This window comes from Macrobrachium rosenbergii, chromosome 19 (assembly GCF_040412425.1).
Source record: "Macrobrachium rosenbergii isolate ZJJX-2024 chromosome 19, ASM4041242v1, whole genome shotgun sequence".
Taxonomy (NCBI): Eukaryota; Metazoa; Arthropoda; class Malacostraca; order Decapoda; family Palaemonidae; genus Macrobrachium; species Macrobrachium rosenbergii.
Genome location: NC_089759.1, coordinates 258,483 through 284,524, shown reverse-complemented (window position 1 = coordinate 284,524; position 26,042 = coordinate 258,483). Strand labels below are relative to the sequence as shown.

At 37.8% G+C, this 26,042-nt stretch overlaps 1 protein-coding gene across 6 annotated transcripts in view; it reads left to right on the top strand.

Moving 5' to 3' along the window:
• Tip60 (Histone acetyltransferase Tip60) overlaps positions 1–26,042 on the top strand; it is a 357,015-nt gene that overhangs the window by 199,974 nt on the left and 130,999 nt on the right. For all 6 annotated transcript variants that reach the window (XM_067120819.1, XM_067120820.1, XM_067120818.1 and 3 more), the window contains exon 5: positions 1,588–1,671. In XM_067120819.1, the coding sequence (XP_066976920.1) occupies positions 1,588–1,671 (84 nt within the window). The remainder of the gene's footprint in view (positions 1–1,587; positions 1,672–26,042) is intronic.

The following is a 26,042-nucleotide window of genomic DNA, read 5'->3' as shown; positions in this document are numbered from 1 at the left end:
TTTCTGGAGGTGCAAATCAGTGTTTGCAAATGTTTATCTACGTGACATTGAAACTGTTTACCAGAACTGCAGTACCCTTGGCCTATTATCTGTGGCTGGCATGGTATTGGGGGAGGAAGGGTAGGGGGTACTCTTACACTCCTCTATCTACTTGCCTTGAATTAGGTTGTCGAGTTTTGGGAAGTTGGGGGTTACTGAGTACCTGGAGCACCCATCATTCATTGCGTCGTATTATGAATGGGTTATGGTAACTGGTCTGTTATAAGGTGTATGTGTAACTTGTGTTTTATGGTCTTGGTTGGTACTGACCCAGGGCAAGGGCTTTTGTGTTTTGCATGCTTTGGCAGCCATCAGAGTACTCCTCACCTGCAAAGCCCCACTGATGTAGCGGCACCTCCGGCTTCACTGCCACACCACTACTGTCAAGATGAGCCACATCAGAGGCAGTATTTTCCTGCTGGAGCTCTCTCGCCAGGTAGGTTACAACTAACATTTCTCAATGTTAACTACTTACTATTTTAAAATTCATATCCATTCATGAGTGTTTTTAAATAGTACATGCCCATGCATCCCACCTCTTGTCAATGTGGGATTTTGCTCTGTAGTTACTTAGTAAGTTACATATATAAAAATGATATTTTTATAATAAAATAAAGTTTTATATATTCTTACCAAGTAACTACATGATCAAAGCCCTCCCTCTTCCCCTCTCATGGGCATAGGGCATAAACGAATTGGGCTCGTTAGTAGTGTTCTACCCATCCTTCCCCGAAAGTGAGCGGGGCTAGTTACCTACACCAAAATATTGGAACGCTACTGCGAATTTTCAAATTTAAACTGCCGATAAACGAAACGTAATAGCTATGTAGTTACTTGGTAAGTATATATAAAACTTTATTTTATTATAAAAATGTCATATTTATATTTGTGTGTAAAGTTACCAACATAGGAGTGGTCTGTTCCTATCCAACTACAGCATTTTTCATTAATGTATTGATATAAACATGTGTGTTCTTATTCACAAGGATTTATATATTTTTTGCATGCATTATATACAGCTGTAGATTGACTTTTGTACTGAACTTAATTTTCCTGGTATGCTTTTAGTAGAAGTTCCAAAATTCATATACCATGTTATGAAAAACTAGATTGTAGATTCACCTATGTGGACATCTCAAACTTCATGTCATGGACTTAGTTCCTGGTTAGGTTAAAAAAATACATCAAGTCTAGGACAATTACTACAGTTGAATTAGGATAATGTGTTGCAAGGAGTAGAGTCAAATTGTGGTGGGGTACATGTGAAGGTAAATATATTATGCATAAATTTTAAGTACAAACTATTATTACTGTGTTTTGCTCTGGGAAATGTAATGCTTGGTACATATAAACTTTCAGAGTAATTGTGGATGGTTGTATTGCATTTTATTTTACTCTTATAAAAAGTTGTTTGGGTATTGTTTTGTATTTATGTGGCATGACATATCGTAAAATCATATATATTTGTACTTGGGCCCACTCGGTATGATTGCACTGTTGTTATGTTTTAACTGTTTACTAAATAGGAAATTCTTTACTGTGGCTCAGGACCCAATAACAGGCCCATCCGTTTTAGCGGCCTTACAGCAAAAGCAGCAGAAAAACAGAAAGAGGAAACTGGATTTAAATGAGGTAAGATATATGTAAGGTTTTTACTGCTTATTTAGAATGTTATGCAGCATTCGTATAGATTACTCAAATGCTCAGTTGCAGTCCTATGAAACAATAATTCATACACGGAAAATAACAAAAAAATGCCCTTTGATTTTCAAGGAGCCCTGTCATTTTCATGTCAAAATTAGTCACAAATTTTTTGTCTTCAGTAACTGTTTAAGAACAATTTATTCTTTATCCTGATGGATTCTGCCTAGAAATATTCTTTTATCATATTTCATACCCATTTATATTCCCAGGGATATGATGAAGTAATTCTTTTAACCTTTTCTGAAGCAACAACAGACATGGTTTCGTATTACTTAAGTTGTCTGTGGAATGGAATACTGTACACGCCAAAGTCTGGCATTTTGAATGGCTCAGGAAGAAGGATTTTGCAGTGGAGGTTATAAATTCATATTTGGTATTGGAAATTTCTGCATATAATAATAAACTAAAAGGGAAAGTGTGAATAAAGTCTTTTAAAATAAGTCATAATTTCAATAAAACTGAAGAAACATTTATGTAGCTATAAATTTATGGACATCAGCAAGGAAGGAATTTCATAGTTATATCTGGCTGAGTTGACAGGCTTTCCATTTCTCACCTTCTCACTTGCAGGCAACTCAAGAAAGTTTCCAGCTTTCCAGTTTTTTTCTGTATGTTGCTACCATTTTGAGAGGTTCATTTCACAGAGTGCTGGCTATTTGAAGGAATTTCACACTGATTATTTATGCTTATTTGGTAGTTCAGTCAGGATTTGTAAAGCAAGGAATTGCTCAAATAGATTGCCCAAATTAAAGTATGATGGTCACTCTGACACTGAGGATTATAAAGGCTAGACTCTTGTTTAGAAAATAGATGGAAGGAGTATGAAGGTAGGGATAGTGAGAAAATATTTTGGTTAATCATAAGAGATTAATTCAAGGTAGGGAGAGTAAACACACAATTAGAGAAATTAAGAATAATAATGCTAGCCTACATGAGGATATGTTAATTGAGGGTCCTATACCGGTGAACCCTAGTCCATCCTTGATACCCCCTGATCCTATTACTCCTCCACCTACCGGTTAAGCTCATTCTCCTGATTCCCTTGAGATTCAAGCTTACCTCAGCTAGGTATGTAGATATTCTTAAGAAAACAATGTCAGAAATGACTAGTATGTTGATAGAAATTTTGAAGAAGTTTAATGATGTAGGTCACCTTCATAATTTATGGACTTGCATGTTCCCCTCAAGGTCAAATGTGAAAGAGCCCTCTGATGGTTTGGTGGAATCCACAAGACTTTTTGCTTGCACACAATTGAATGTTTGTGGCATAGACATGTGAGAGGAGTCAACTGAGAATGTCAGGCCCACTGTTACTTCATTCATTCCTTGCCGTATTCCCACTCAGCTACTGGAGGGGAGATAGTAAGATAAAATATCACCAAAAGACAGGTTCAGTAAAATGTAAAACTCGTGATATTTTGAATTTGTCGGATTCAGATGAAACACTCCTGAACACAACTGTTGCCATCTTTAGATGAATTGGAAGTTTTTGCTCTTAGGTCTATGTAGACATATTAGGTGAGAAGCAACACTGTAATTTTCCTGTCAGTTTGTCAGTTCTGAATGAAAAAGTGAGTCTGTCATTTTTTACAAACATAAAATAGAATTCATGCCTACAAAGAGCACTAAATGTATTAAGACTGTGCATATCATTGTGGATGACAATGAAAGCACTCAGACTTAAGATTTACCATTGAGAGGGGAATGTAAGTTACATAACTGCTCCTATGCAGGTAAGAAGAAAGAGTGCTTGTGCGTTCCCCATGTACCATTCATCACCCAGTTTTGCAATATTTGCCTGGTTTTCCTGTTTCATTTAACACTCCCTCTCATGTTTTGGCAAAATCTACCACCATTAGAATGTAATGATTCCTTTTCCATGCTTGAATCTTCAAGTGATAAGGAGTTGGAAGAACCTTCAGTTACATTTTATTCTTAGATTGATGCAATTTTTGAACAAATTTGGCTTCAAAACAGCAAGCTAGACAAAAACTCTTATGGGATGAAAGATGAAGGTAAAAGACTTGTCAGTGTATAGGCAGCTCATTAAGCACTGTTGTAATGAATTGTTCTTACAACCAAATTTACAACTTGCTGAGGAAGACAGAGGCAGCCTTCCAATTAGATTTTATTGAGCAGCCTGTAAAGAATCAGTCTGTAGTGATGAGCAAGTCAGTTTCAGTTAGACTTGAATCCATCAATATATTTTTGAAAGCCAAAGCTAATACAAGTTTACGATCTCTTATCCATAATTCTAACAATCAAAATATTTTTGGAGAAAAGTAATCATTTGCAAAAGTCAAACAGTACAACTATATTTATAATAATGATGATCTAAATAAAAGCTGTTTTGCTTCCTGTACCCAAGTTCCTTGTTGGGCGAGCAGGTTCCGTTCTCAGCTACCACTCTGTTGGCCGCAAGTTCGAATCTCTGACCGGCCAATGAAGAATAAGAGGAATTTATTTCTGGTGATAGAAATTCATTCCTCGCTATAATGTGGTTCGGATTCCACAATAAGTTGTAGGTCCCGTTGCTAGGTAACCACTTGGTTGTTAGCCACATAAAATAAATCTAATCCTTCGGGCCAGCCCTAGGAGAGCTGTTAATCAGCTCAGTAGTCTGGTTAAACTAAGATATACTTAATTTTTTTCTCTTCCTGTATCCTATTACTGTACAGTATATTGCATGTATTATTATCATATTATTATTGTATTACAGATTGTAAACATTGTCATCGTACGCCATTTGCATTTGGTATTGTTTACATTCTCAAAATCTCGACCGATTGAGTACTACCGACATCTTCATTGCCATTTGTTTCTAAAAGAAACATAACCCTAACATACCTTTTCTTGTAAATTAATAAAGTTGGGCTTAAAACAGGCATATTATTTTAAAAGCAGTAAGTGTAATTTTGCCAGTTGCGGGCATCACTGAGAATCGGCAAGTTTTCACAACTTGACAACTTGAATGCAACTCTTAATAAATGCTCTGTAGTTGTGGTAAGTGACATCAGTAGTCAGCTGTTTCTTGATTCGGTTGTTTGTGTCAGTGCACCTTTTGCATTCTGGTTGTTTATAGTCTTAAAATCATCAGCAGATTGTGTTTTACTGATATCCAGTCTTTAGTTACTGAATGAAACCTAATTCAGATATAAGTTTCTTACGTAAATTATCAAAGCTGGATTTTTAAAAATGCAATTACTTTATTTATAAATGCAGTAAATTAACCCTTAAACGCCTACTGGACGTATCATACGTCGACTAAAATTGTCTGTTGGGTGCCAAGTGGACGTACCATACGTCGACTACAAAAAATTTCAACCTTCGGTCAACTTTTGACTCGACTGAAATGGTCGAAAAATGCAATTGTAAGCTAAAACTCTTACATTCTAGTAATATTCAATCATTTACCTTCATTTTGCAACAAATTGGAAGTCTCTAGCACAATATTTCGATTTATGGTGAATTTAAAAAAAAAAACTTTTTCCTTACGTCCACGTGGTAACTCGGCCGAAAATTTCAGAAATTCTTTCGTCATTTTGTCGTAATTTTTGCACTGTTTTATATTAGCCGTTACGTAAAGTTTTATATATGAAAATGTGCGCAATTTCATGTAAAATACAACAAAATACAACCCATGGTTGTAGCTTTTGTCAGTTTGGAAATATTTTCATATAAACCTCGATAACTGCCAAAATTTCAACCTTTGGTCAACTTTGACTCGACCGAATGGTCAAAAAACGCAATTGTAAGCTAAAACTCTTACATTCTAGTAATATTCAATCATTTACCTTCATTTTGCAACAAATTGGAAGTCTCTAGCACAATATTTCGATTTATGATGAATTTTTGAAAAAACTTTTTCCTTACGTCCGCGCCAGAAATTCTTTCGTCACGTTGTCGTAATGTTTGCACTGTTTTATATTAGTCGTTACATAAAGTTTTATATATGGAAATGTGCACAATTTCATGTAGAATACAACAGAAAATAACTCATGGTTGTAGCTTTTATCAGTTTTGAAATATTTTCATATAAATCACGATAACTGCCAAAATTTCAACCTTCGGTCAACTTTAACTCGACCAAAATGGTAAAAACGCAATTATAAGCTAAAACTCTTACATTCTAGTAATATTCAATCATGTACCTTCATTTTGCAACAAACTGGAAGTCTCTAGCACAATATTTCGATTTATGGTGAATTTCTGAAAAAAAATTTTTTCCTTACGTCTGCGCTGTAACTCGGCCGAACATCTCAGAAATTCTTTTGTCACGTTGTCGTAATGTTTGCATCGTTTTACATTAGTCGTTACATAAACTTTTATATATGAAAATGTGCGTAATTTCATGTAGAATACAACAGAAAATAATTCATAGTTGTAGCTTTTATCACTTTTGAAATATTTTCACATAAATCACGATAACTGCCAAAATTTCAACCTTCAGTCAACTTTAACTCGACCGAAATGGTCGAAAAACGCAATTGTAAGCTAAAACTCTTACATTTTAGTAATATTCAATCATTTACCTTTATTTTGCAATAAATTGGAAGTCTCTAGCACAATATTTCGATTTATGGTGAATTTTTGAAAAAACATTTTCCTTACGTCCGCGCGGTAACTCGGCTGAACATCTCAGAAATTCTTTCGTCACGTTGTCGTAATGTTTGCACCGTTTTATATTAGTCGTTACATAAACTTTTATATATGGAAATGTGCGCAATTTCATGTAGAATACAACAGAAAATAACTCATGGTTGTAGCTTTTATCAGTTTTGAAATATTTTCATATAAATTACGATAAATAGAAAATATTCAACCTTCGGTCAACTTTAACTCGACCGAAATGGTCGAAAACTGCAATTGTAAGCTAAAACACTTACAGTCTAGTAATATTCAATCAATTACCTTCATTTTTCAACAAATGGGAAGTCTCTAGCACAATATTTCTATTTATGGTGAATTTTTGAAAAAAACATTTTTTTACGTCCGTGCGTTATGAATTCATGCATCATATTGTGATAATATTTTCTCTTTGTTGCTTTGATCATTTTACAATTTGTTATATACCAAAATCATCGCAATTTAGTGTACAATACAAAGAAAAGAAAATAATCCGTTAGCTTTAACCGTTTTGCTCACAGCGTGATTTGTATAAAATTATATATGAAAATTTTTTTTGCGCTGTCATATATTTCAATTTTTATATATGATAATGATATTTTTTTTCATTTCTGATGGTTGCGTACTAAACTTCAGGCAATGACAAAAAAGGGAGCCAAAATGAACTCTTAATCTTAAAAACTAAGCGTGCTGTGATTTTTTGAAAAAACTTTTTCCGCTTGGCGCTAACTCCCGAACGCCGCCGGCATACGGGAGACGCTTTTGTAAATAGAGGCTCGGTGTTTAAGGGTTAAATGAAGTACGCATGAGATTTTGCCAGTTACAGACATTGCTTTTGCCTCCAAAACATTTTGCAGCTTGCTCGTTGTTTGTTTCTTCAGCCACTGCTATAACCTGCTGCTTAAATTTAGTGGCGTAATTTCTTAACACTTTCTTCTATATTGTGGGAAGGATATGTAAAATATTTTTTTATTTATGTAATTACATTGAAAATAAGCAAGTTTTTAAGTAGTCTACAACTCTAACATAACTCTTAATTAACGTGTGTTAGTTACAGTAGCAACATCAGCAAACAGCTGGTTTTCGATTCAGTTGTTTATGCCAGCACTTGCTACTAATTAGTTTGAAGTTAACTTACTTATGAGAGGCTGTTAATTAGTTTGAAGCTAACTTACATATGAGAGACAGGCTTAGGAAGCCTAGCCTTGTGTAATGTGTAGGGAGCCTACCTAGTATAATTGATCAAAAAAGAAACCTGCACATTAAGCACATAACTCTTGTAATCTACTGTAAATGAATCTCTCATTATACATGACATGTATTGAAATCATGTTTTGCGACAAAATTTTAAGGATCACATGACAGATGAGATCAGATGATATACGAGTATATGCGCAAATTATGGTTCTTTTTTTATAGTGTAGCTGCTGTGAGGCCTCAAAGGAGTTCCACTCATGGTCCATTAGAGGCTCCATAAGATAGACTAACTAATATAAACGAATTTCCTTTTAGTCAGTCTCGTATTGGTGCATGTTGACACTTGATAGAGTATAGGACCCAAGATAAGAGGGCTCTTTCTCTTATTTGTAGTGATTACCTCGGTTTTCAATTCCTATTGTCAACCTGCAAGAATAGCAACAGCGACATCTTATGTATGTTGCCATTGTAGACATGGCACCACAAATAGCACTTCATACGTGGGCCATCACTGTGTCAACGACGCACCTTGTGAAACCTATCTTACTTTTACCTTCCTAGTCTCTGCAGTGTCAACACATTCGCTGACAAGTGCCCCTAGATTGGTCATCATAGAAGAATAAAAAACTCGGTAGCAAGCTAAAATCCATAGTTTTATGTCCCAGTGAAAAGTTTTAGAAACTGTTTTGCTGGTAGATTATTTCATGACTTTGAAAAACCGGTGTCTCTCACGAATACCTTAGTAACTATCTAGGCTAATTAGTGCTAGGCCATGTCCTAATTTTCGCTATGACATGCGAGGAAAAAATATTTGCTGTTGTCAGCTGTAGCCGGCTATTTACCGCCCAAATTTTGAGTTAAGTGAAACCAATGGTTTGGTTGTAGTAGTTGATTGTCGAACTAAATGGTTTTTTGTGAAAATTTTCCCCAATTATTATCATTAATATTAGGGAACTTGTATCAAATTATACGAAGTTTTCCCTCGCGGAACTACTTCGCCGATAGCGGTTTTGACAGAAGTCATATAGCTAACAAACAGTACCATTCTTGCAGGTCATTATATATGCCCTTCTTACCTTAGTAATTATCTTAGGCTACTTAATAGATAGGCTAGGCTACTTCATTTAGATTAGTAGGCTAGCCGAAAACAGGGTTCTAACCGCATTCAATTTCAAATCTTGGATTAAATGAAACCAATTGTTTGGCGTAATATTTGAGTGCCACACTGAATGAATTTTTTTTTTAAATGTTCCCCAATTAGCATTAATATAAGGGAACTTGTACCATATGATATATATGTTTCCTTCATGTATTGCTCCACCGATGGCGTTTTCGTTAGGAAAAACAATGGCGATGTCTGTTTACCTTCACATAATTATTAAAACCTTACTTTTTAATATACAGGGAGCTCCCTGTTATCGGCAAGGGTTTTGTTCCCAAAGGCGTGACAATAACTGAAAATCGCCGATAACCGGAAATCGATGAATATCAGTGCTGATAAGCAGGGATCGGTGCCTCTGTTAGGCGGGTATCAGTGCTGATCTTTGGTTATCGGTGCCAATAAGTGGATATCAGTGCTGAAAATCCAGTTACCACCGCTGAAAATCCAGTTATTATATCAGTGCTGAAAATCCAGTTATCGCCACTGAAAATCCAGTTATTGTCGTTGTTAGACAAGCGCCGTAAAACTGGGTTGCCGATAATCGAGGCTGCCGGTAACTGGGAACTGCTTGTGGTGGGCATTGAAATTGTACTAAAGTTATGAATCTAGCTTATGGCAAAATTTTCCTTTGGTGAAATATTTTCATTGAAGGATACAGCCTCAAGTGTGAGCTACAGTAATTTAGGCTAGATAACAGTTGCCTTGTGTGACATTGCATTCAAGAATTTACTTTTAAGACAAAACTTATGTAGTAATTATATAATTTAATTAATGACTACTACAGCTATGTTCTTGTGTAGCCTATAGCCTTAATGGTGGTTTGTAGTAGCTCAGGCTAGGTAAAGCAGTAAGCTGGGCTAAATAAACAAATTAGTTTATAGTATACAATTACTGTAGCTTGAATGGTGGAACATTCAAGAATTTACTTCTAAGAGAAAACTTATGTAGTAAAAGGCAGAACTTATGCAATAATTATATAAAAATTTAATAAATGCCTACTGCTCTACTTTCTTATGTAGCCTATAGCCTTAAAAGTGGTTTATAGTAACCTAGGTTGAATAAAGCAGTACATTAACCTAGACTAAATAAACAAATTAGTTTACAGTATAGAGACAGTTTGAGTGGAGTAACATTCAAAAAATGCCTTTTAAGGCAAAATGTACATAGTTACATGAATTAATAAATGACTACTTATGTAGCCTATAGCCTTAAAGGTGATTTGTAATAGCCTAGACTAGATAAAGCAATAGAAGCCCAGTTGAGCCTTGGGGGTCCAAGGTGCAGGCTTCCAACCTGTAGCCGACTAGCGTCGGCGTGGTTCAATCCACCTACTGGGCGCCACAATAGGATAGGCTAGAAAAAGCAATAGCTCAGGGTAAATAAAACAGTAGCCTAGACTAGGTAAAATGAGAACCCTTTAAAGAGGAAATCTCTTATTCTTAGCATGGACTAAACTGACTTAGACTAGATAAAGCAGTAGTCTAGGCTAGATATATAAATTAGTTTTACAGTATATAGTTAGCTGGAGTGGCGTAACGTTCATGAATTTGCTTTCAAAGCAAAAAGTTGTCTGGTAATTATATAATTTATACATGACTACTTCCTTAGAAGAAAATGCCCATTTTTAGGATGGCTAATAGTATACAGCAATAGGACTACATACTTGTACCCAAGTGAACCTGTTTTATGTTAGTTGTGCTTAAGTTATAGATAATTAGCACTTCTATCATTTGTGAGAAATACAAGACAAAGTTTATAGTAGTCTCTGTGAACAAGGTAATACTTACTGCATCCTTATTGATAATGTCTTATTATTGTACTACAGCTACAAAATTGTGACCAAGTTAGTCTGTAGTATTTTGAGTGCACTATCTACACAGAGGCCACAGATGGTCAGTACCAAGTAGTTTCTAATAAGAACTTGTTCTTTATATCACTAACAGGGCCACTATTATACAAGGCCTATACCACCTGCCATGAACATAGCCCTTGTAGAAAAAGGGGAATATAGTTGGTAGCCAGACACGTGTGAAATTTGTAACATGCTCCTGGGGAAAAGTTTTAAGAGTGAAACAGCTTGCTTCAAGTGTCTTGTTGCGTCCTAGGTTTCAGTAACGTTACAGGAGGAGGAGACTATAGTACATCTTCTGGGCAATAATCCTGGCAGAGTATATTTCCCCTCTATTTCTGAACAGAACTCATGTTTGGGCCAAAACCTGAAAACATTGGTTCCTAGTACCTCCCAGGTCAACCCCTCTGATGGAGAAGAGTTGTTACTTGGGGGAGATGTCCCTTTTACCGGACATGAAGTGGATATTGCCACTGAACTTGCCCTGCTGAACCCAGAAGAGCCAGGGACACATCTTGCAGCTGTGCCTGGAAGAGATACCTCAAAAGGAAATCTGTTTCCCATGCAGCTATCAGGTACTAAAGAGGATCCTAGTTCCCCAAAAGGGAAGTATAAGGATCCACCTAACCCCAGGTGAAGTGTCTGTATCTTCTTAGGGGTATAGTAATTTACCCAGGACTTCTGTCCCTTGGTTGCTGGGCAGTTGTAGTCCACCCAAAAGGGAAGTACGACTGCTGAGGCACAATCAGATTGCGCATGGTCCCCCCCCCCCCAAGGAAATATGGTTTGCTGTAATTGCCGAAGTCCTCAAGGAAATTATGAGCAGTAGTAAAGATGTCCTTGCTATAGAATGGCAATATATTATGGACAGTATCCATGATTCCAGAGAGGACATTAGGCCAGTCCTGGACACCAAATTAGATGTAAGGTGTAATGATCAGCCTTTAAACAAAAGAATAAAATGGCTGCACAATCTGCCCAGGCAGAGTTTGGTATCAGAGTTCCAACTGGTATCAATAATATGGCCAGTTTGGGCTAAAAGGCTTCGGTTCAGAAGGTAGGGCTGCAACTATCTGAGTAGCCCCAGCCTTCTATCCCTTCACTTTTAAAACATCAGTCAGGTGAAGACAGATTTTCAAAATTTGGTGGTAACTGGGAAACGAAAGACAATGGCAGAATTAAAAAGCCATTTGTCTCTGTCATCCTGGTGTCTGATAATTCTACTAAGGAATGGGCAATACTTGTCCTTCCTTTTGAGAGGAAAAAGCTCCCGCTGGACATGGCTACTCAACAATCTCAGAGTGGACAGCCTTGGCTGGATTTCATACCAGGCTCCGCCTCCTCAGTATCATAACCTCTATTACAGTACTATGCTGGAAATTGCCATCAGAAGGCTTCCAGAATCTTCCAAAACAGTGTTTGCTGCTGTGGCCAAATGACCTTCTGTAAGGACTTTTCAAGGAGTCTTTTGTGGCGCAACTCCGTGAACAATCCCGACAACAGAACTGTACAACAAATGCTCACTTTGGAAAAAAGGGAATCCAGGAAACAAAAAACCCAAGATTTCTCCTTTTTCCCAAACCAAAGAAGGTTCGCCATGAATTGGAGTCATATACTGTAAGTCTCCAGTCACCCCTAAAGGATTCTCTCAAAAACAAAAGGGGATAACAGCAGCTAAAACATCCCATTTGAAGTGTCCAAAAACACTCTTACCAAAGGCAAAGGAAGACGTGGGAACCCAATAGGAATCATATGGTTGGGGGGTCGTCTGCTACAGCATCATATGCAATGGAAGTCCTCCCCTCGAGGTCACAAGGCAGTATTATCTTTAATGGGCTAGGGTGGAAATGGTCTCGTACCCTTTCCCTCTTTTAAAGAGGTTCTTACTACAACTAGACCCCAGCCCTTCTTTGGCTGAGTCGGTTGAGCTTCAGACTGTCATTCGATGGGCCGGAGTTCAATTCCCTCGGCTGGCTGATGAAGAGTTAGAGGAATTTATTTCTGGTGATAGAAATTCATTTCTCGCTATACTGTGGTTCGGATTCCACAATAAGCTGTAGGTCCCATTGCTAAGTAACCAATTGGTTCTTAGCCACGTAAAATAAGTCTAATCCTTCGGGCCAGCCCTAGGAGAGCTGTTAATCAGCTCAGTGGTCTGGTAAAACTAAGGTATACTTACTTACTTACAACTAGACCCCTCCTTGGAAGGTTACGTGCAGAAGCCCTTTTAAAGGGAGCCATAGAGAGACATATGTATATTCACCTTGGCAGTTGGAATGCCAAGCACGTCTCTTCAGTTTCCCCAAGAAGGATTCCTCCAAATGTAGGGGGATCCTTAACCTATCAAAATTGAACAAATACATTGACAGTTTCTGGATGACTACTCTTGCCCAAGTACGTTCAATTGTTTTTCCTTTGGGCCCCTTCTTAGGGTTCCAGATAGGGAAGGCAACATACAGATTCAAGGCCATACAATTGTGTTAAACATTGCCTCAAGAATCTTTATAAGATCAGTAACAGTAGTTATATGGGGAACTCAGAAAAGAATGAACTCAACTGGTAACCTACCTAGACGATTGATTAATCCGGGGGCCACCAGAGAAGAGTGCTTATGAAGCCCAAGAGTAGTAGTCGGCAGGCCCTAAGCAAAAGGCTAATAAATAAGAACAGATCCCCCCTTATACCCAGCAGACACCATCAGTGGCTGGAACTTTGTTGGGATACTCTTCACAGCCATTGTCTCTCCCCACCAATACTCAAAACAGAATAAGAAAAGACCTCAAAAGGTTGCTTGCACAGCCCAGTGTTTCCAGATGGCAGTTGGAACGTATGATGGGCCTGTTACAGTTCGGACCTGTGACAGATCCAGTTCTTAGATTGCAGCCAAAAAATGTAAACAAATTTTGGCTGTTCCATGCAAGAAAAAAGATGTGCAATCAGCCTCATCAAAGGAATAAAAAAGTTGGGGAGATACTCTGACTGTGGACTCAGGAGGGATCTCTGGGAAAGCAGATCCCCGAGTCCTCCGTCTGTATGAGTGATAATACATACAGATGCCTTCTTGACAGGTTGGGGAGGTCATTACGAGGATTGTTAGGTAGCAGGGAGGGGGTCACTCGCTCTGGGGAAATGTCATATCAACTTCCTGGAGCCGATGGCTGTCTTTTTGTTTCTCAGAAAACTGGAACCTCTAAAAGAGAGACACATTTGGTTGGTCCTAGACAATATGGCTGCAATATCCTGCTTCAAGAAGTTGGGCTCACGTTCACCTCATCTCAATACAGTAATACTATCTTTCCTTCAGTTGGTGCAAACAAAGACGTGGCATTTGTTCTGAAATTTACATGATTCCACAACCAGAAGTGGACCTGTTTGCCACATAGGAAAACCACCAATTTCTAGTGTATATGCCTCTGAACTTGGACAATCAAGCAATAGCAAGAGATGCATTCCTGTGAGACTGGAACAAACGGAGGACTATATACCCTTTTTCTCCCATTGTCACAGATTTCGAAGGCTTTGAATAAGTTCCTAACCTTCAAAGGAACTGCTTACTTAATAACCCCAAATTGACAAACGGGCAAGGAATTCAGTTCCATTACTGTCTGCTGTTTTATCCCAGACAGAAGCGGGGAAAGTTGCCTACGCATCCTCCTTTCTGAGCTGAAACCTTCACCTGCTGAATTTTAAGTCTTGTCTTACATGAAAATTTCCCACCCAACATTGCTAGGTACCTAGTGCAGAAACTATGGACATCATCTATTCAGCAAATACCAGCCCAGTTGAGATCTCAGTTGAAGACAGATGCCTTACTGTTACAACAGTCATGACATACAAAGCAACATGAACGGAACCCTTGCTTTATGGATTTGGTATTGATGCTAATATGGAAATTGTTACTTCCCTCCTCTGGTCTTTTGCATTACAAAGACCTGCGCCTGCAAGGCTTCCAACTATTTGGTCCCTTGATAAGATGCTTCAGCTTCTGTCAGCCCTTCAATTCAATGGGCCCAATACAACCACAACTCACATGTTGCAAAAGGCGATCTTCTTGACTGCTTTGGCACCAGGGGCTCATATTAATGTACTGGACTCTCTTAGACAGGGATGCTACATCACTCAAACAGCTTGTTCCTTGGCCCATCATTCCTGGTGGTGAAGAATGAGAACCCATTAAATGAGGAAATCTCTTATTCTTAAGGCGGGTTTACATGGGGCAATTCGCGGCCGTTTTCTCCCGGGAGAGAAATGCAGCCATGTTTGGCTGGATTGCCGCCTGCGCCCGAGAACCAACCTGTCGGTCTTGCTTCGCCAGCTGCCCACAATTTTCCGGAGTCAAATGAGAACAACTATTAAAATAAAGTTTAAATAAAAGGAATAGTGTTGTTATGTGATTATGTAATGACCATTTATTGTACCATTATATATGATAAACACAGAAAATATTTTAATTTATATATTACAAGTTTGGAAAATAGATGCACAGTTGAAATCGTCAGCTGTCTGCGGGCATCAAATTATCAACAAACGCAGGGTAATAGTGAGGCGTTCCCCAGCAGTCACAGCATCCTTCATATTGGTGTCTTCTTTCTCAATAAAGAGGAGTCACTAGCTGTAGCAGTTTCAAGTACTCTTTTTTGCTAAGGTGGATCCACTTCCTCATCGTGTCTGGGTCCTCTAAGCTCAGTTCTCGCAAAAGTTTGTAGTACACACTTCCTTCCTGCCTTCTCGCCAGCTGCGGACGTGTCCACAATCGTGTCTTCATTTGCTTTTTCTTCCATTTCAGTAAAACAGTAGCTGCTGCAGCCACTTCTTCGTCTGAGGAGGGATCCATCTTGATTGTTTATGTTTTGATGCAGTGGCAACTCCCGGCAATACTGCTGTCAACCGTGTAAACACTTTCGGTTAAAACCTGCCAGCAATACCAGGTGGCTGGAACTAGCCAGCCATTGCCGGGAGGAAAAAATGCCCTGTGTAAACCCGCCCTTAAAAGGAAGCTCAGTTTTTCAAACAAAACATTATGCCCAGTTCAAGCACTTGAGGTTTACTCAGAGGTCACGGAGATTGTCAACTATCAAGCTATACTGCCATTAATAGTCTGTATATTGGTCCTGGTGTAAGTCTGGTGGGAAATCTTGCACCTGAACCGCTAACATTATTTTTTTTGTTTTTAGTTACCTTAGGCATGGTAATGAAGTTATCCATCCCAGCTGTTAAAGGGCAGAGATCAGTGTTGTCGTATCAGGATTTATATGATGGAAAGGATCTAGATGAGGTGATTAGATCCTTTGAAATTGAGGTTCATAAATCTAGTAACCCCTTGCTTGAAACCTAGATGGAATACTAAAATATTTGATTCTTGCACCCTTTAAGCCCTGTGGAATATCATCCATTAATCTCATGTTTCCAGCAGTGATCGTTTGAGTTACAATACTGTACAAGAAAATGGGCAGAGTCTGGCTGTCTTCACGAGAATTATTATTTCTGCACCATGTGCAGAGGTAAAATGGCATTTGCCCATAAGATCTTGTGATAGAAGTGATGCTGCGTTTCCCCCTGTTCCCTGGCCCAGCACATCCTGCAGTGATTCTGTTGAATCAGGAGTACAGTTATCTCCCCCATATCTGCAATAATAGAGCCAAGGCCCCACTGGGTAAGGGCAAAATCTGGATAAGATCAAAGAAAAAGTCTACAGATGTAACTCCGTACCCTTACTCTCCCTATGTTCTCAATACTGCATAACCATATACACTAAATATACGCATAAACAGTAGCCATCACATTTTAAATTGAAAACTTGATAAAAAAGGCAGTTGGCAAGCTTATTTTCTTATATTTGTAACAAAATATACTGTATAAATACATTTTGTACAAAGGTCAGTCCTCTCTGTAGCAGAGTGCTAGCTGCTGGAAACTGTATGACACTTCCGATGGGGGAGACGAAGCAACCTTCTTCCTCAGCTTACTAGTTTTGGAAGAAGAAGGGCAGGAGGTAACAGCACTTGACATCGTGCTGAGAGTTGCTGAGGTCAAAGCTTTGGAAAGTGTGTGGAGGATATCACCCAAGGACAACATTGAAGGAAGCACCTGTGGACACATCAGGGATGCCACATTTGGAGCCACCAGAGAAGTAGGGGCAGTCCTGGAGCAGATGGACACCTTGGCTGTCGAAGTCATCACAGTCATGGTAGAAGCAATCACTGAAAGACCCTTCATCGCCATCAAGTGGTCGATGAGGGATGAAACACGGCTCCCCTGAGATGGCCAGGGATGGCCACAGCTCACTAAGCCCTTTGGCCTCCATAACACCTGCAACCAAAGTCAGATTTGGAGAGAGCTCTTCCTTATGCCCCAAGAAAGAGCACTCAGCGAAAGGGAACTACTCCCTTTAGATTATTATTATTAGTATTATTATTATTATTATTATTATTATTATTATTATTATTATTATTATTATTATTATTATTATTATATTATTACTACAGGTATTGTCCTACTTACAAGGAGTTAGGTTCCAGAAACCCCACCGTTTGTTGGAAAAAACGTATCTCAAATGTAGCCTAGCGTATACTATGGTATTCAGCACCATCTGCAGTACAGAAACCCCGTCTTCGTGGGGGATCGTTCCAGACCCCCCGTGAATAGTTGAAATCTGCAAATACTTGCTACCCCCCCTCTAATAATGCTTATAATTGCCTATCTTGAAAGGTCAAATACCAAGTGTATACTTAAAATATCCTCCTATATGACATATACCTTAAACTATTATCCTATTACTATATTAATCTTTGAAATTATATTATTAATATCATTTCAAAGTCATCTTAAACATTAGTACCCTTAAAAATATATACATACGTACTTTTAAGCCTTCCAGCCAAAGCAGAGAGAAAGAGAGTTACCACTACGACTTATATTCAACAAGGCTAGCTCCATTGTTAGACATTGATAATTAGAGAGAAAGGGAGAGTGAGATTTAGAAGAAACGAACAGATAGAGAGAGAGAAAGAGAGAATTTCAAAACATCTCTGTGTTTTGGCTATACCGTGATGACAAGGCCAGAACTCGGGAACAAAGAGATTTGTCAACTAGCATTAAAACAGCAAAACCGTGTTGTGATTATAAAAGCAAAACACCGGTAAGTGTTATGACTGTCGTGGTGACAAAGGCATTATGACTGTACTTGATAGAGTTGAAAATCACAAGAATTCGTAATAAAACGCATGGTGATCTAAATTGGACAAACAGCCACTGGAATTCATCAGTTTCCAGTGACATCATAGCACCTCCTTTGAAGGCGGTACATTTTCCAAATATCCAAAAATAGGGCGTTTCAGGTAATCTGCATGACCAATTAACATCAATGAAGGCGGGACAAAAGCAAGACTCCCTGCCTATTAGGGCTGGAAAATCTTTCCCAAAAATCATTTAAAAGGTCCAGTTGAGAAGCAGTAGAGCAGACAAGGAGCAGCTAAGGCACAAAGAAGAAGGCATGAGGTTGCAAGCCTCACCAATTGTGGGTTGATACAAAAAGACAGGCTGACATTGACTCACCCTATATTTTGTACTGCATATCACCTTGTACTTCTATTGTAAAGTTATTTCTTTGGTGCTAATGAAGAAAAAAAAAATCAATTGTGTCTTCTTAAAGCCTCCTGGGAAAACTACGCTACTACATAACAAAGCCAGAAAGATCAACATCTATAAAGAAGTAATCTTCTTAAACGAATAGCAGATATAAACAGAAAGAAATAATAAAAATAAAGGAATACAACAACTTCATCTTTTTAATCTCTCTGACAAAAAAATTTGTTTGCTTTTTGTCTTCAAAGATGTAATACCTCTACTACACTTTTTTAAAACACTATGAACACACACACACTTACAGTATCTTTTTCTGAGAGAGAGAGAGAGAGAGAGAGAGAGAGAGAGAGAGGGGGGAGGCTGAACTAAGTATCTATTTATCTATCTATCTATTTCTCACAGTCTACCCTTTGGGGGGAGAGAGAGAGAGAGAGAGAGAGAGAGAGAGAGAGAGAGAGAGAGAGGAGAATAACTCCTTATGATATCAAAAGATTGAAATCCATGAGCTTCTGAGGGCAACACTTCTCACTACTTCCGCTCGGGCCAATATGTCAAACTGTCAAGTAAATTGACATTTACCCTCCCCCCTCCTTTCTCAAGTTGAGGATAAAAAGACTGGGAATCACTGTTTGTTTCTTTAAAATGTTAAAAAATTTACTACACAAATGCATGGAAAATATATATTATAAAATTATTATTGTTGTTGTTATTATTATTATTATATTATTGCTAATAGATTCACAATTTCGTGAAAAACAATCTGAGTAATAAAAATCCACAATTATATAGTAAATATATTACTATGTAAAAAGAACCAAAGACTTTCGAACACCTGAATGGTGTTCCTCATCAGCGTTAACGTTAAAATGCAAAGCAAGAGTAGTTTTCTTATGAAATAGTTTTTAAAAATCGGGGGCGGGGCGAGAAGATAACAGCCCATCACGGAAGTGCTGGTTTGGGTGTTGTGTAATACCAAATTCAACAGGCAGTTGCGCCAATCTCCTTGATCTTTGTACTTGCGATGTTGCATCTGCCTGCGCTGCATAGGTGCCATAGTCGGAACCATCCACAGGGATGTCGGCTATTTGGAGAGAGAGGGGAAGAGGAAGCAGAGCATTAGGGTTCACACGGTCAACGTCAGTTTTGAAATTAAAATGTTTAATGTAGTGTTTGGCAATAAACCAGTTGATGAAAGGGTCTTCATTAGTAAATGACTTATCATCTTCAAACGATATTCCCATGTTTATGGCAGCACCTTCAACTAATCTTCTCACGTGAGAATCGTCACTTTTAAAAATAGTTCGTGCACCACCCCAATTAATTTGGTAGCTCATAGTTTTAATTTAGACCACAAAATTAATTTTGTGATAATATTTTCTCTGTATTGCTTTGATCGTTTTACAATTTTTTATATACCAAAATCATTGCAATTTAGTGTATAATACAACAAAAAAAAATAACTCATTAGCTTTAACCGTTTTGCTCACAGCGCGATTTGTATACAATTATATATGAAATTTTTTTTGCGGTAATATATTCCAATATTTATATTATAATGATATTTTTTTCATTTCTGATGGTAGCATACTAAACTTCAGGCAATGAGAAAAAAGGAGCCAAAAGTGAACTCTTAATATTAAAAACTAAGCGTGCTGTGATTTTTTGAAAAAAACTTTCTTTCCGCTTCGGCGCTAACTCTCAAACCACGCTGGCATACGGCAGACGCTTTTGTAAATAGAGGTTCGGCGTTTAAGGGCTAACAATAATTTTATCATTCTCTTTTACTTTTGTAACTAGAAGATGGGATAAAGACATGGAGGAAAAGAAGTTGGTCTATTGTAATTTGTCTCTCTAGATGCCTGATTGTATGCTGCTGCCTGCGCCCACACGGAATTTAAAAATATTTTATAAATGTTGTATCGGTATTAATTGCTTACCCAATTGCAAAATTGAATTATTGTAAGGCGAATTATTGTAACTCGAACACTACCTGAGTATTTTAATAGTTTTATCACAAAAAGTGCATTTAGTCATGAAAATGAGATAAAAATACAGTAATTAGTGAATATTTCCCAGTGAAAAATACCGTGAATGGGCGAATTTTCAGCAAAAATATGTATGTATGTTCCCTTATCTGGCCCTACACCCTGGCTTGTTAGCACCCATGGGGAGACAACCTTTGGATAGGGGACCTGTTCTTGAAGCCGGATGTTATTGTCAACTCGGTGAAAAGTATAAGTTAGATATGCAGATGGATACAATTGAGAAGAATGCAGAAGTGGTCTAAAAAACATTTTTTCATCTAATTGACACATGCAACCTGAATTCTTGTAATACAGTATAGATAAACATAAAAGTGGAAATTCTTTGTCCATGTGGGATTTCTTTCTCAGTCTGCAAGCAACTTCTCAACTATGGCACTTTTCAACCGTGAAGGGGTGGTAGAAGGGTTTGAGTAACAGTTTTTTTTGTGTTGCACTCCACCATAGTGCCAGAAGCATTACCTTGCATCATTGCCACCAACAAAGTTGAGAGCAAAAGGACAGAGGGTGCCAATGTGTGCAAATGCAAAGAAGCACAAGGAAGTCATGAATAAGAAAGTATCACATGGTGCCCATATTGTGAGGTGTCCATATGCTTGGAATGCTGTAGAAAATACTGTGGTTTTGTTGTTTTACAAAATGAGAGAGAGAGAGAGAGAGAGAGAGAATATTTGAGGCATGTTTACCTGTGTGTGAATTTTGTTTCTACTAAAATATTTTTATACTCAGTACTTGTTCATATGAGTAAACAAACTTCTCAGTTGTGATAATTACATTGCAGGGACTGAACTAGCTCCAACTCTAAGGTCATTCCAATTCATTTCTTTTAAGTCCTGGTTTATTGTGGGTTGCAGGGAGTATGATTGTATTTAGAAGCATGCCTTCTTCTCAGAGAGATATTTTTGTCTTTAGTTTTGTATGCCGTCTTGGCTGTTCTTAGGAGAGGCAGTACTAGCTCCGAAGATTCTTTTTCAGTTAAGAGTTGTATAAGGGTGGTATTCCTTTAGTTTTTCTAGTTGGTCATGATATAATAATTTTAACCTTTGTGAGCGGGCGTCGTCAAATGTTGACTATTTATAGCTTCAGGGTAAACTCTGAGCATCGTCCTCTGATGATCAACATTTCGCGCAATATAGTTTGGATGAATTTTGTGGGAAAAGTCTTCAGATATTCCATGGGCCATAAATGACTCATGGCAACTCATACGGCAACTACAATAGCTAGTCTACAGGAGAGAGATCAGTTTGCCTTGAGATGTCGAAGGGGAATGTTGTCCAAAATTCCCATCCAAGGATGTCTTGTAAATATTTTACAAGAAATATATAGGCAGTCCCCGGTTATTGGCGATCCAGTTTTACGGACCTTGTCTAGCGATGATGATAACTGGATTTTCGGTGCCAATATGTGCCAATTCTTGCTTATCAGTGCCGAACCCCGCATATCAGCGCCAACCCCTAGTTATCAGCACCAAAAATCCCCAGTTATTGGTGCTGATAACTGGGGATCAGCACTATTATCACTGATTTTTTGTCATCGTCGATTTTTGGGTATCATCATGCCGTCGGGAATGGAACCCCACTGATAACCAGGGACTGCTTGTACTGTGAATTTGTTACTGATTTTAGTTCTTAGCTGTTATGATATCGTGTGAACTGTAATTATAATTTTACAAAATAGAATAGAAAAGTTATTAGAAAAAAATATTTATAACTTGGTCAAATTAGCATATTTTTTACGACTGTCTTGGTAAAGAGGCCCCTCGCAGGGTTGGAAATATTTACTTTCAACCTTCCGTGGAAGGTACATAAATTTCTTTAGAACTTTTTTTTCTTATACCATGTGCATATGCATATCCTCCTGTTTCCATTGATTTTTTTTAAAATTAGCCATCCTTAAATTTACCCCAGTCTAGGGGTGTGCATAATATATATTTTAGGCCGGACTGTGAGGATTAAGGGTTCACAAGCTTTCCATCCACATCAGAATGTTATTCAGCTAGATGAATGTTTGTTAAGTTTTATTGAAATGAATTTTCATAAAATTATTTCAGCACTTACAAAACATTTAGAAACCTCCACACAATCTAGTAGACAAAGAAAAGATTTAAACGGAAAGCTGGAAACGTTTGAGTTAACCTGCAGTTGAGAAGGTAGAAAATAATAACCTATCAACCCAACCAGATATAGCTATGAAGGACTGATAAGCCTTGAAGTAATTTTATTATAAATACATTAATTTAATTTGTTACATAATCCATATATTATTACTGTACTGTGGTTGTTTAACTACCCATCATTTTTACGAAATGCATCCGCAGATTTTGATTTTGAGCCAAGAGCCTTCAAATTGGGTCTGTTTTTTATTACTATTATAATTAATTTTGTCTTATTTAAATGGCTATGCATAATGTTTTTCACATAATTAGGTGTACACATTTATCATTTATAATACAGTGTGTATGGTCTGTCGTTTATTCTTGTTGATTGTTTGATAAATTTTATTCCATAACCATGGAATGCATTTTTAGGTTCTCTATTTATCAGTATGTTTCATACCTGAAAGATTTGCTGCTTTTTTATTCTTACTTAATAATATTTCACAATTTTTTCAGAATGCTGTAGTAATCTATTATAATGTTAACATTCAACATCTTGTTACTAATCTCAGGAAAAATAAATCTCACTCATCATTTTTGAGTACAGTATATCACTTTTTCTAGTTTTGTCATTTTTTTTCATATATGATGCACTGTAATTTCTTGTATTGATTTTTCCCCTATAGATTAGTTCTTTAGCTTTCCCTTTGTTTCACCACAAGCCTATTACATTATTTTACATTAGCCCTACTGTGCATCCACACAGTCCTTCAGTTCCTTCAGAGAAGAAGAAGAAGAAGAAGGAGAATTGTTCCAGTATGCATCTTTGGCTTTCTATTGTTCATATATAAAAATAATAATTTTTATGCATTAGTCTCTGTAATATGCTTACCCAAATAGCATTAATTAGCATGAACCAAACAAAACCTTCTTTCAGTTTTCTTCTGATATAACTTGTGTATAACTTGTTTACTGGTAAATATTTACATATTATATTACTTTGATCTCGAGCACTTTCAGGTCCTAACTGTGACCATTTTTCAAGAGATGAGGTAGTGAGGCTGGTTCAAGGCCCAGCAGTCTTCTGGAACTTCTTCTCCCTGTACTGTCATTTATATGATGTCTGTCCTGGTTTCCATTCTCTTGAGAGTTGTTAATCTCCTCCTGTCGGTTTGATATCCTGATCTGATGGTCAGTGGTATTAATCCTTGTGGTATGTGAGTAGTCACCATCGGTCTGTTGGGCAGGAGACCTAACCTCCAGGTCAGAAGGGTCGATCTTAGCTTCTTTTAATATTAAAGATGAAACATGGGATCTTCTGAGGTAAATCCTTTGTATCCTTCTATCACTTTAATCTGTCTGATGGGTGCCCTTTCCACTACCCTCCTATGACTGATGTTATTGCTTTTGTATATAAGCCTACTGTTTTTAAAATCCATCCTATGGTCCTTTTCCCAACATTGCCTAGCTATAGCACTCCCCTGTGAGTTGAGTTGTACTCCCCTCCTGTGTTCTTGGATTCTAGTCCTTATTCCCCTACCTGTTTCACCCACATATTTGTCTCCACAATTGTTGCAATTAATTATGTATACTCCCCCTACATCATCTGCATTACTATCTTCTCCTTCCAATTTATTTTTACATACTTTGTTTTTTACGGTGATGTCAAAGGTATACACAAATTTATATTTAATTTCTTTCATTTTTGATGTAATTTGTTTCATTTTAGGCATATAAGGGAGGAAAACTATTTTCTTGTTTTCTGTATTCCATGTACTCTGCATTTTCCCTGTAAAAAATCCTCCTAGCTTTATTGAGTGCCCTTTTTCTGAACCATTCCGGGTATGCTAATGTATCAAAGCTTTTATCAATGTAATTTATTTCTTTATCTATCTTACAAGGGTCACACGTTCTCATTGTCGTGAGAAATTAGCATATAATCATTCCTTTTTGTTGACTTTAATATGATTATATTTGCCATCCCTGGATGGCGTACAAAGTGAATGATTTTTTCTCTTGTCAGTTACTGTTAAGTGTTGCAGCATCATTTTGAACAGCTGGTCTATTCACTGTGTTCGTATTTATATACCTGCACCTGCTTGGCTTGGGGCCACCTGATTGGTTGGGGCTCTTGAACCCTGGAATTAGTTCCTGCGTTCAAGTTCAAGAGTCCTATATATTATTACGCAATTAATTTGGGTTAAGTCTTGTGGAAATTCCACTTTTGGTAAAATTTATTATACCAGATGAATAGGAAAAATATCATAGCTGGAACTGGGGTTTTTATATCTGAAGCTAATAGCAGGAACTGTGGTAGGATCATCAGCTACCTGATAATGTTTGGACCTGAGGGATATCACATTGATACCTCGAAGGCAGAACTGTTCTGCAGAGCTGGGCTATGGATTCCAGGTGGGGATGAATGTATTCTTGTAATGCTCCCAGTCCCAACAAACGGGTTTGGCTTACATTTGGGCCACCGTAGTTGTGTTGTGCCATCCCCTGTGGCATAGGGTAGGTAGTGTACATTTGGGAGTCGGCTCCTACTGGTGCCATGGGTGGAAGAATAAACTCTAGAAAGGCTGATGATATCTTTTTCAGATTTTCAGGTTTATTTTTTTCCCTTTCAATTTGAGTCAATTTGAGTAGCAATAAAGAATCGAGTACCCGTTGACCCTCTGATGAGACCTTTTGGGCACAGATGAAGACCTCTGCTCAGTACATGCATTTTGGAATCTCTCCAAGGGAATGATATTTGTACTCCAACAATTATTCAGAAGAGAAACTTGTAGAATAATTAAAAGATCAAGGTATGATTAGAATTGAAAGAATGAAGATGATCAGTGGAGCGTAGGTCCACTCTCAGATTTAATTATCACATTTAATTCTACCCGCTTACCTAGTGTAGTGAAGTGCAGCATAGTTATGTTTTAAGGTTAAGCAATATGTCCCAAGACTGAAGAGATGTTCTTATTGTCAAGAATATGGTCTTACATTAGGATCTAGTAGGTAGAAGCTGCAAGGTAAGCCTGCCACATATGGTAAGTGTAGTGAACCAGAGCTTGGTGTATGTTATAACAACCAAAATGTATACGTTGTGGAGATAATCATAAATCTTCTTCACAAAATTGTGATGTGTTCATAATGGAAAAAGAAATAAAGACATTAAGGGTAACTAAACGCATCACAGTTACAGAGGCTAAATAGGAAGTATTAACATGTTGACTGCAATTGGCAACTGCAAGTTGTCCCAGTGGGCGATAACTTTAAACCCATATAAAATCAGTAACCAGCAACCTATCGAAGTGGGAAGTTTTATAGTATTTCCATTAGGTTAGCAGAGTGCTCAGGCGGTGTAAAAACTCTGACTTTATCTGGTACACTTCACCTGACACAATGAAAGTCTTTACTATAGGTATTGTGTGCCTAACATGGGCAAACTAGATGTGGTCATATATGGTTCAAGTTGCCCAGAATGATTAAAACATTTCTGTAGGCTTCTTCTTCTTCTTCGTCTTCTTCTTCTTCTTCTTCTTCTTTCGACCTTATTAATCCCACTGTATAGCAGGGTTGGTCGCTCGAGTCAACTTCCTCCATCTATTTCTGTTCCTTGCATCCCTTCCCCTAGTCCCACCCCACCCATATCCCTCCTCACCACATCCATCCATGTGATCCGCTGATGCCCCGCACTTCTCCTCCCCATCACTGTCATGTTCTTAGCTCTCTTGATTGGTTCCACCTCCT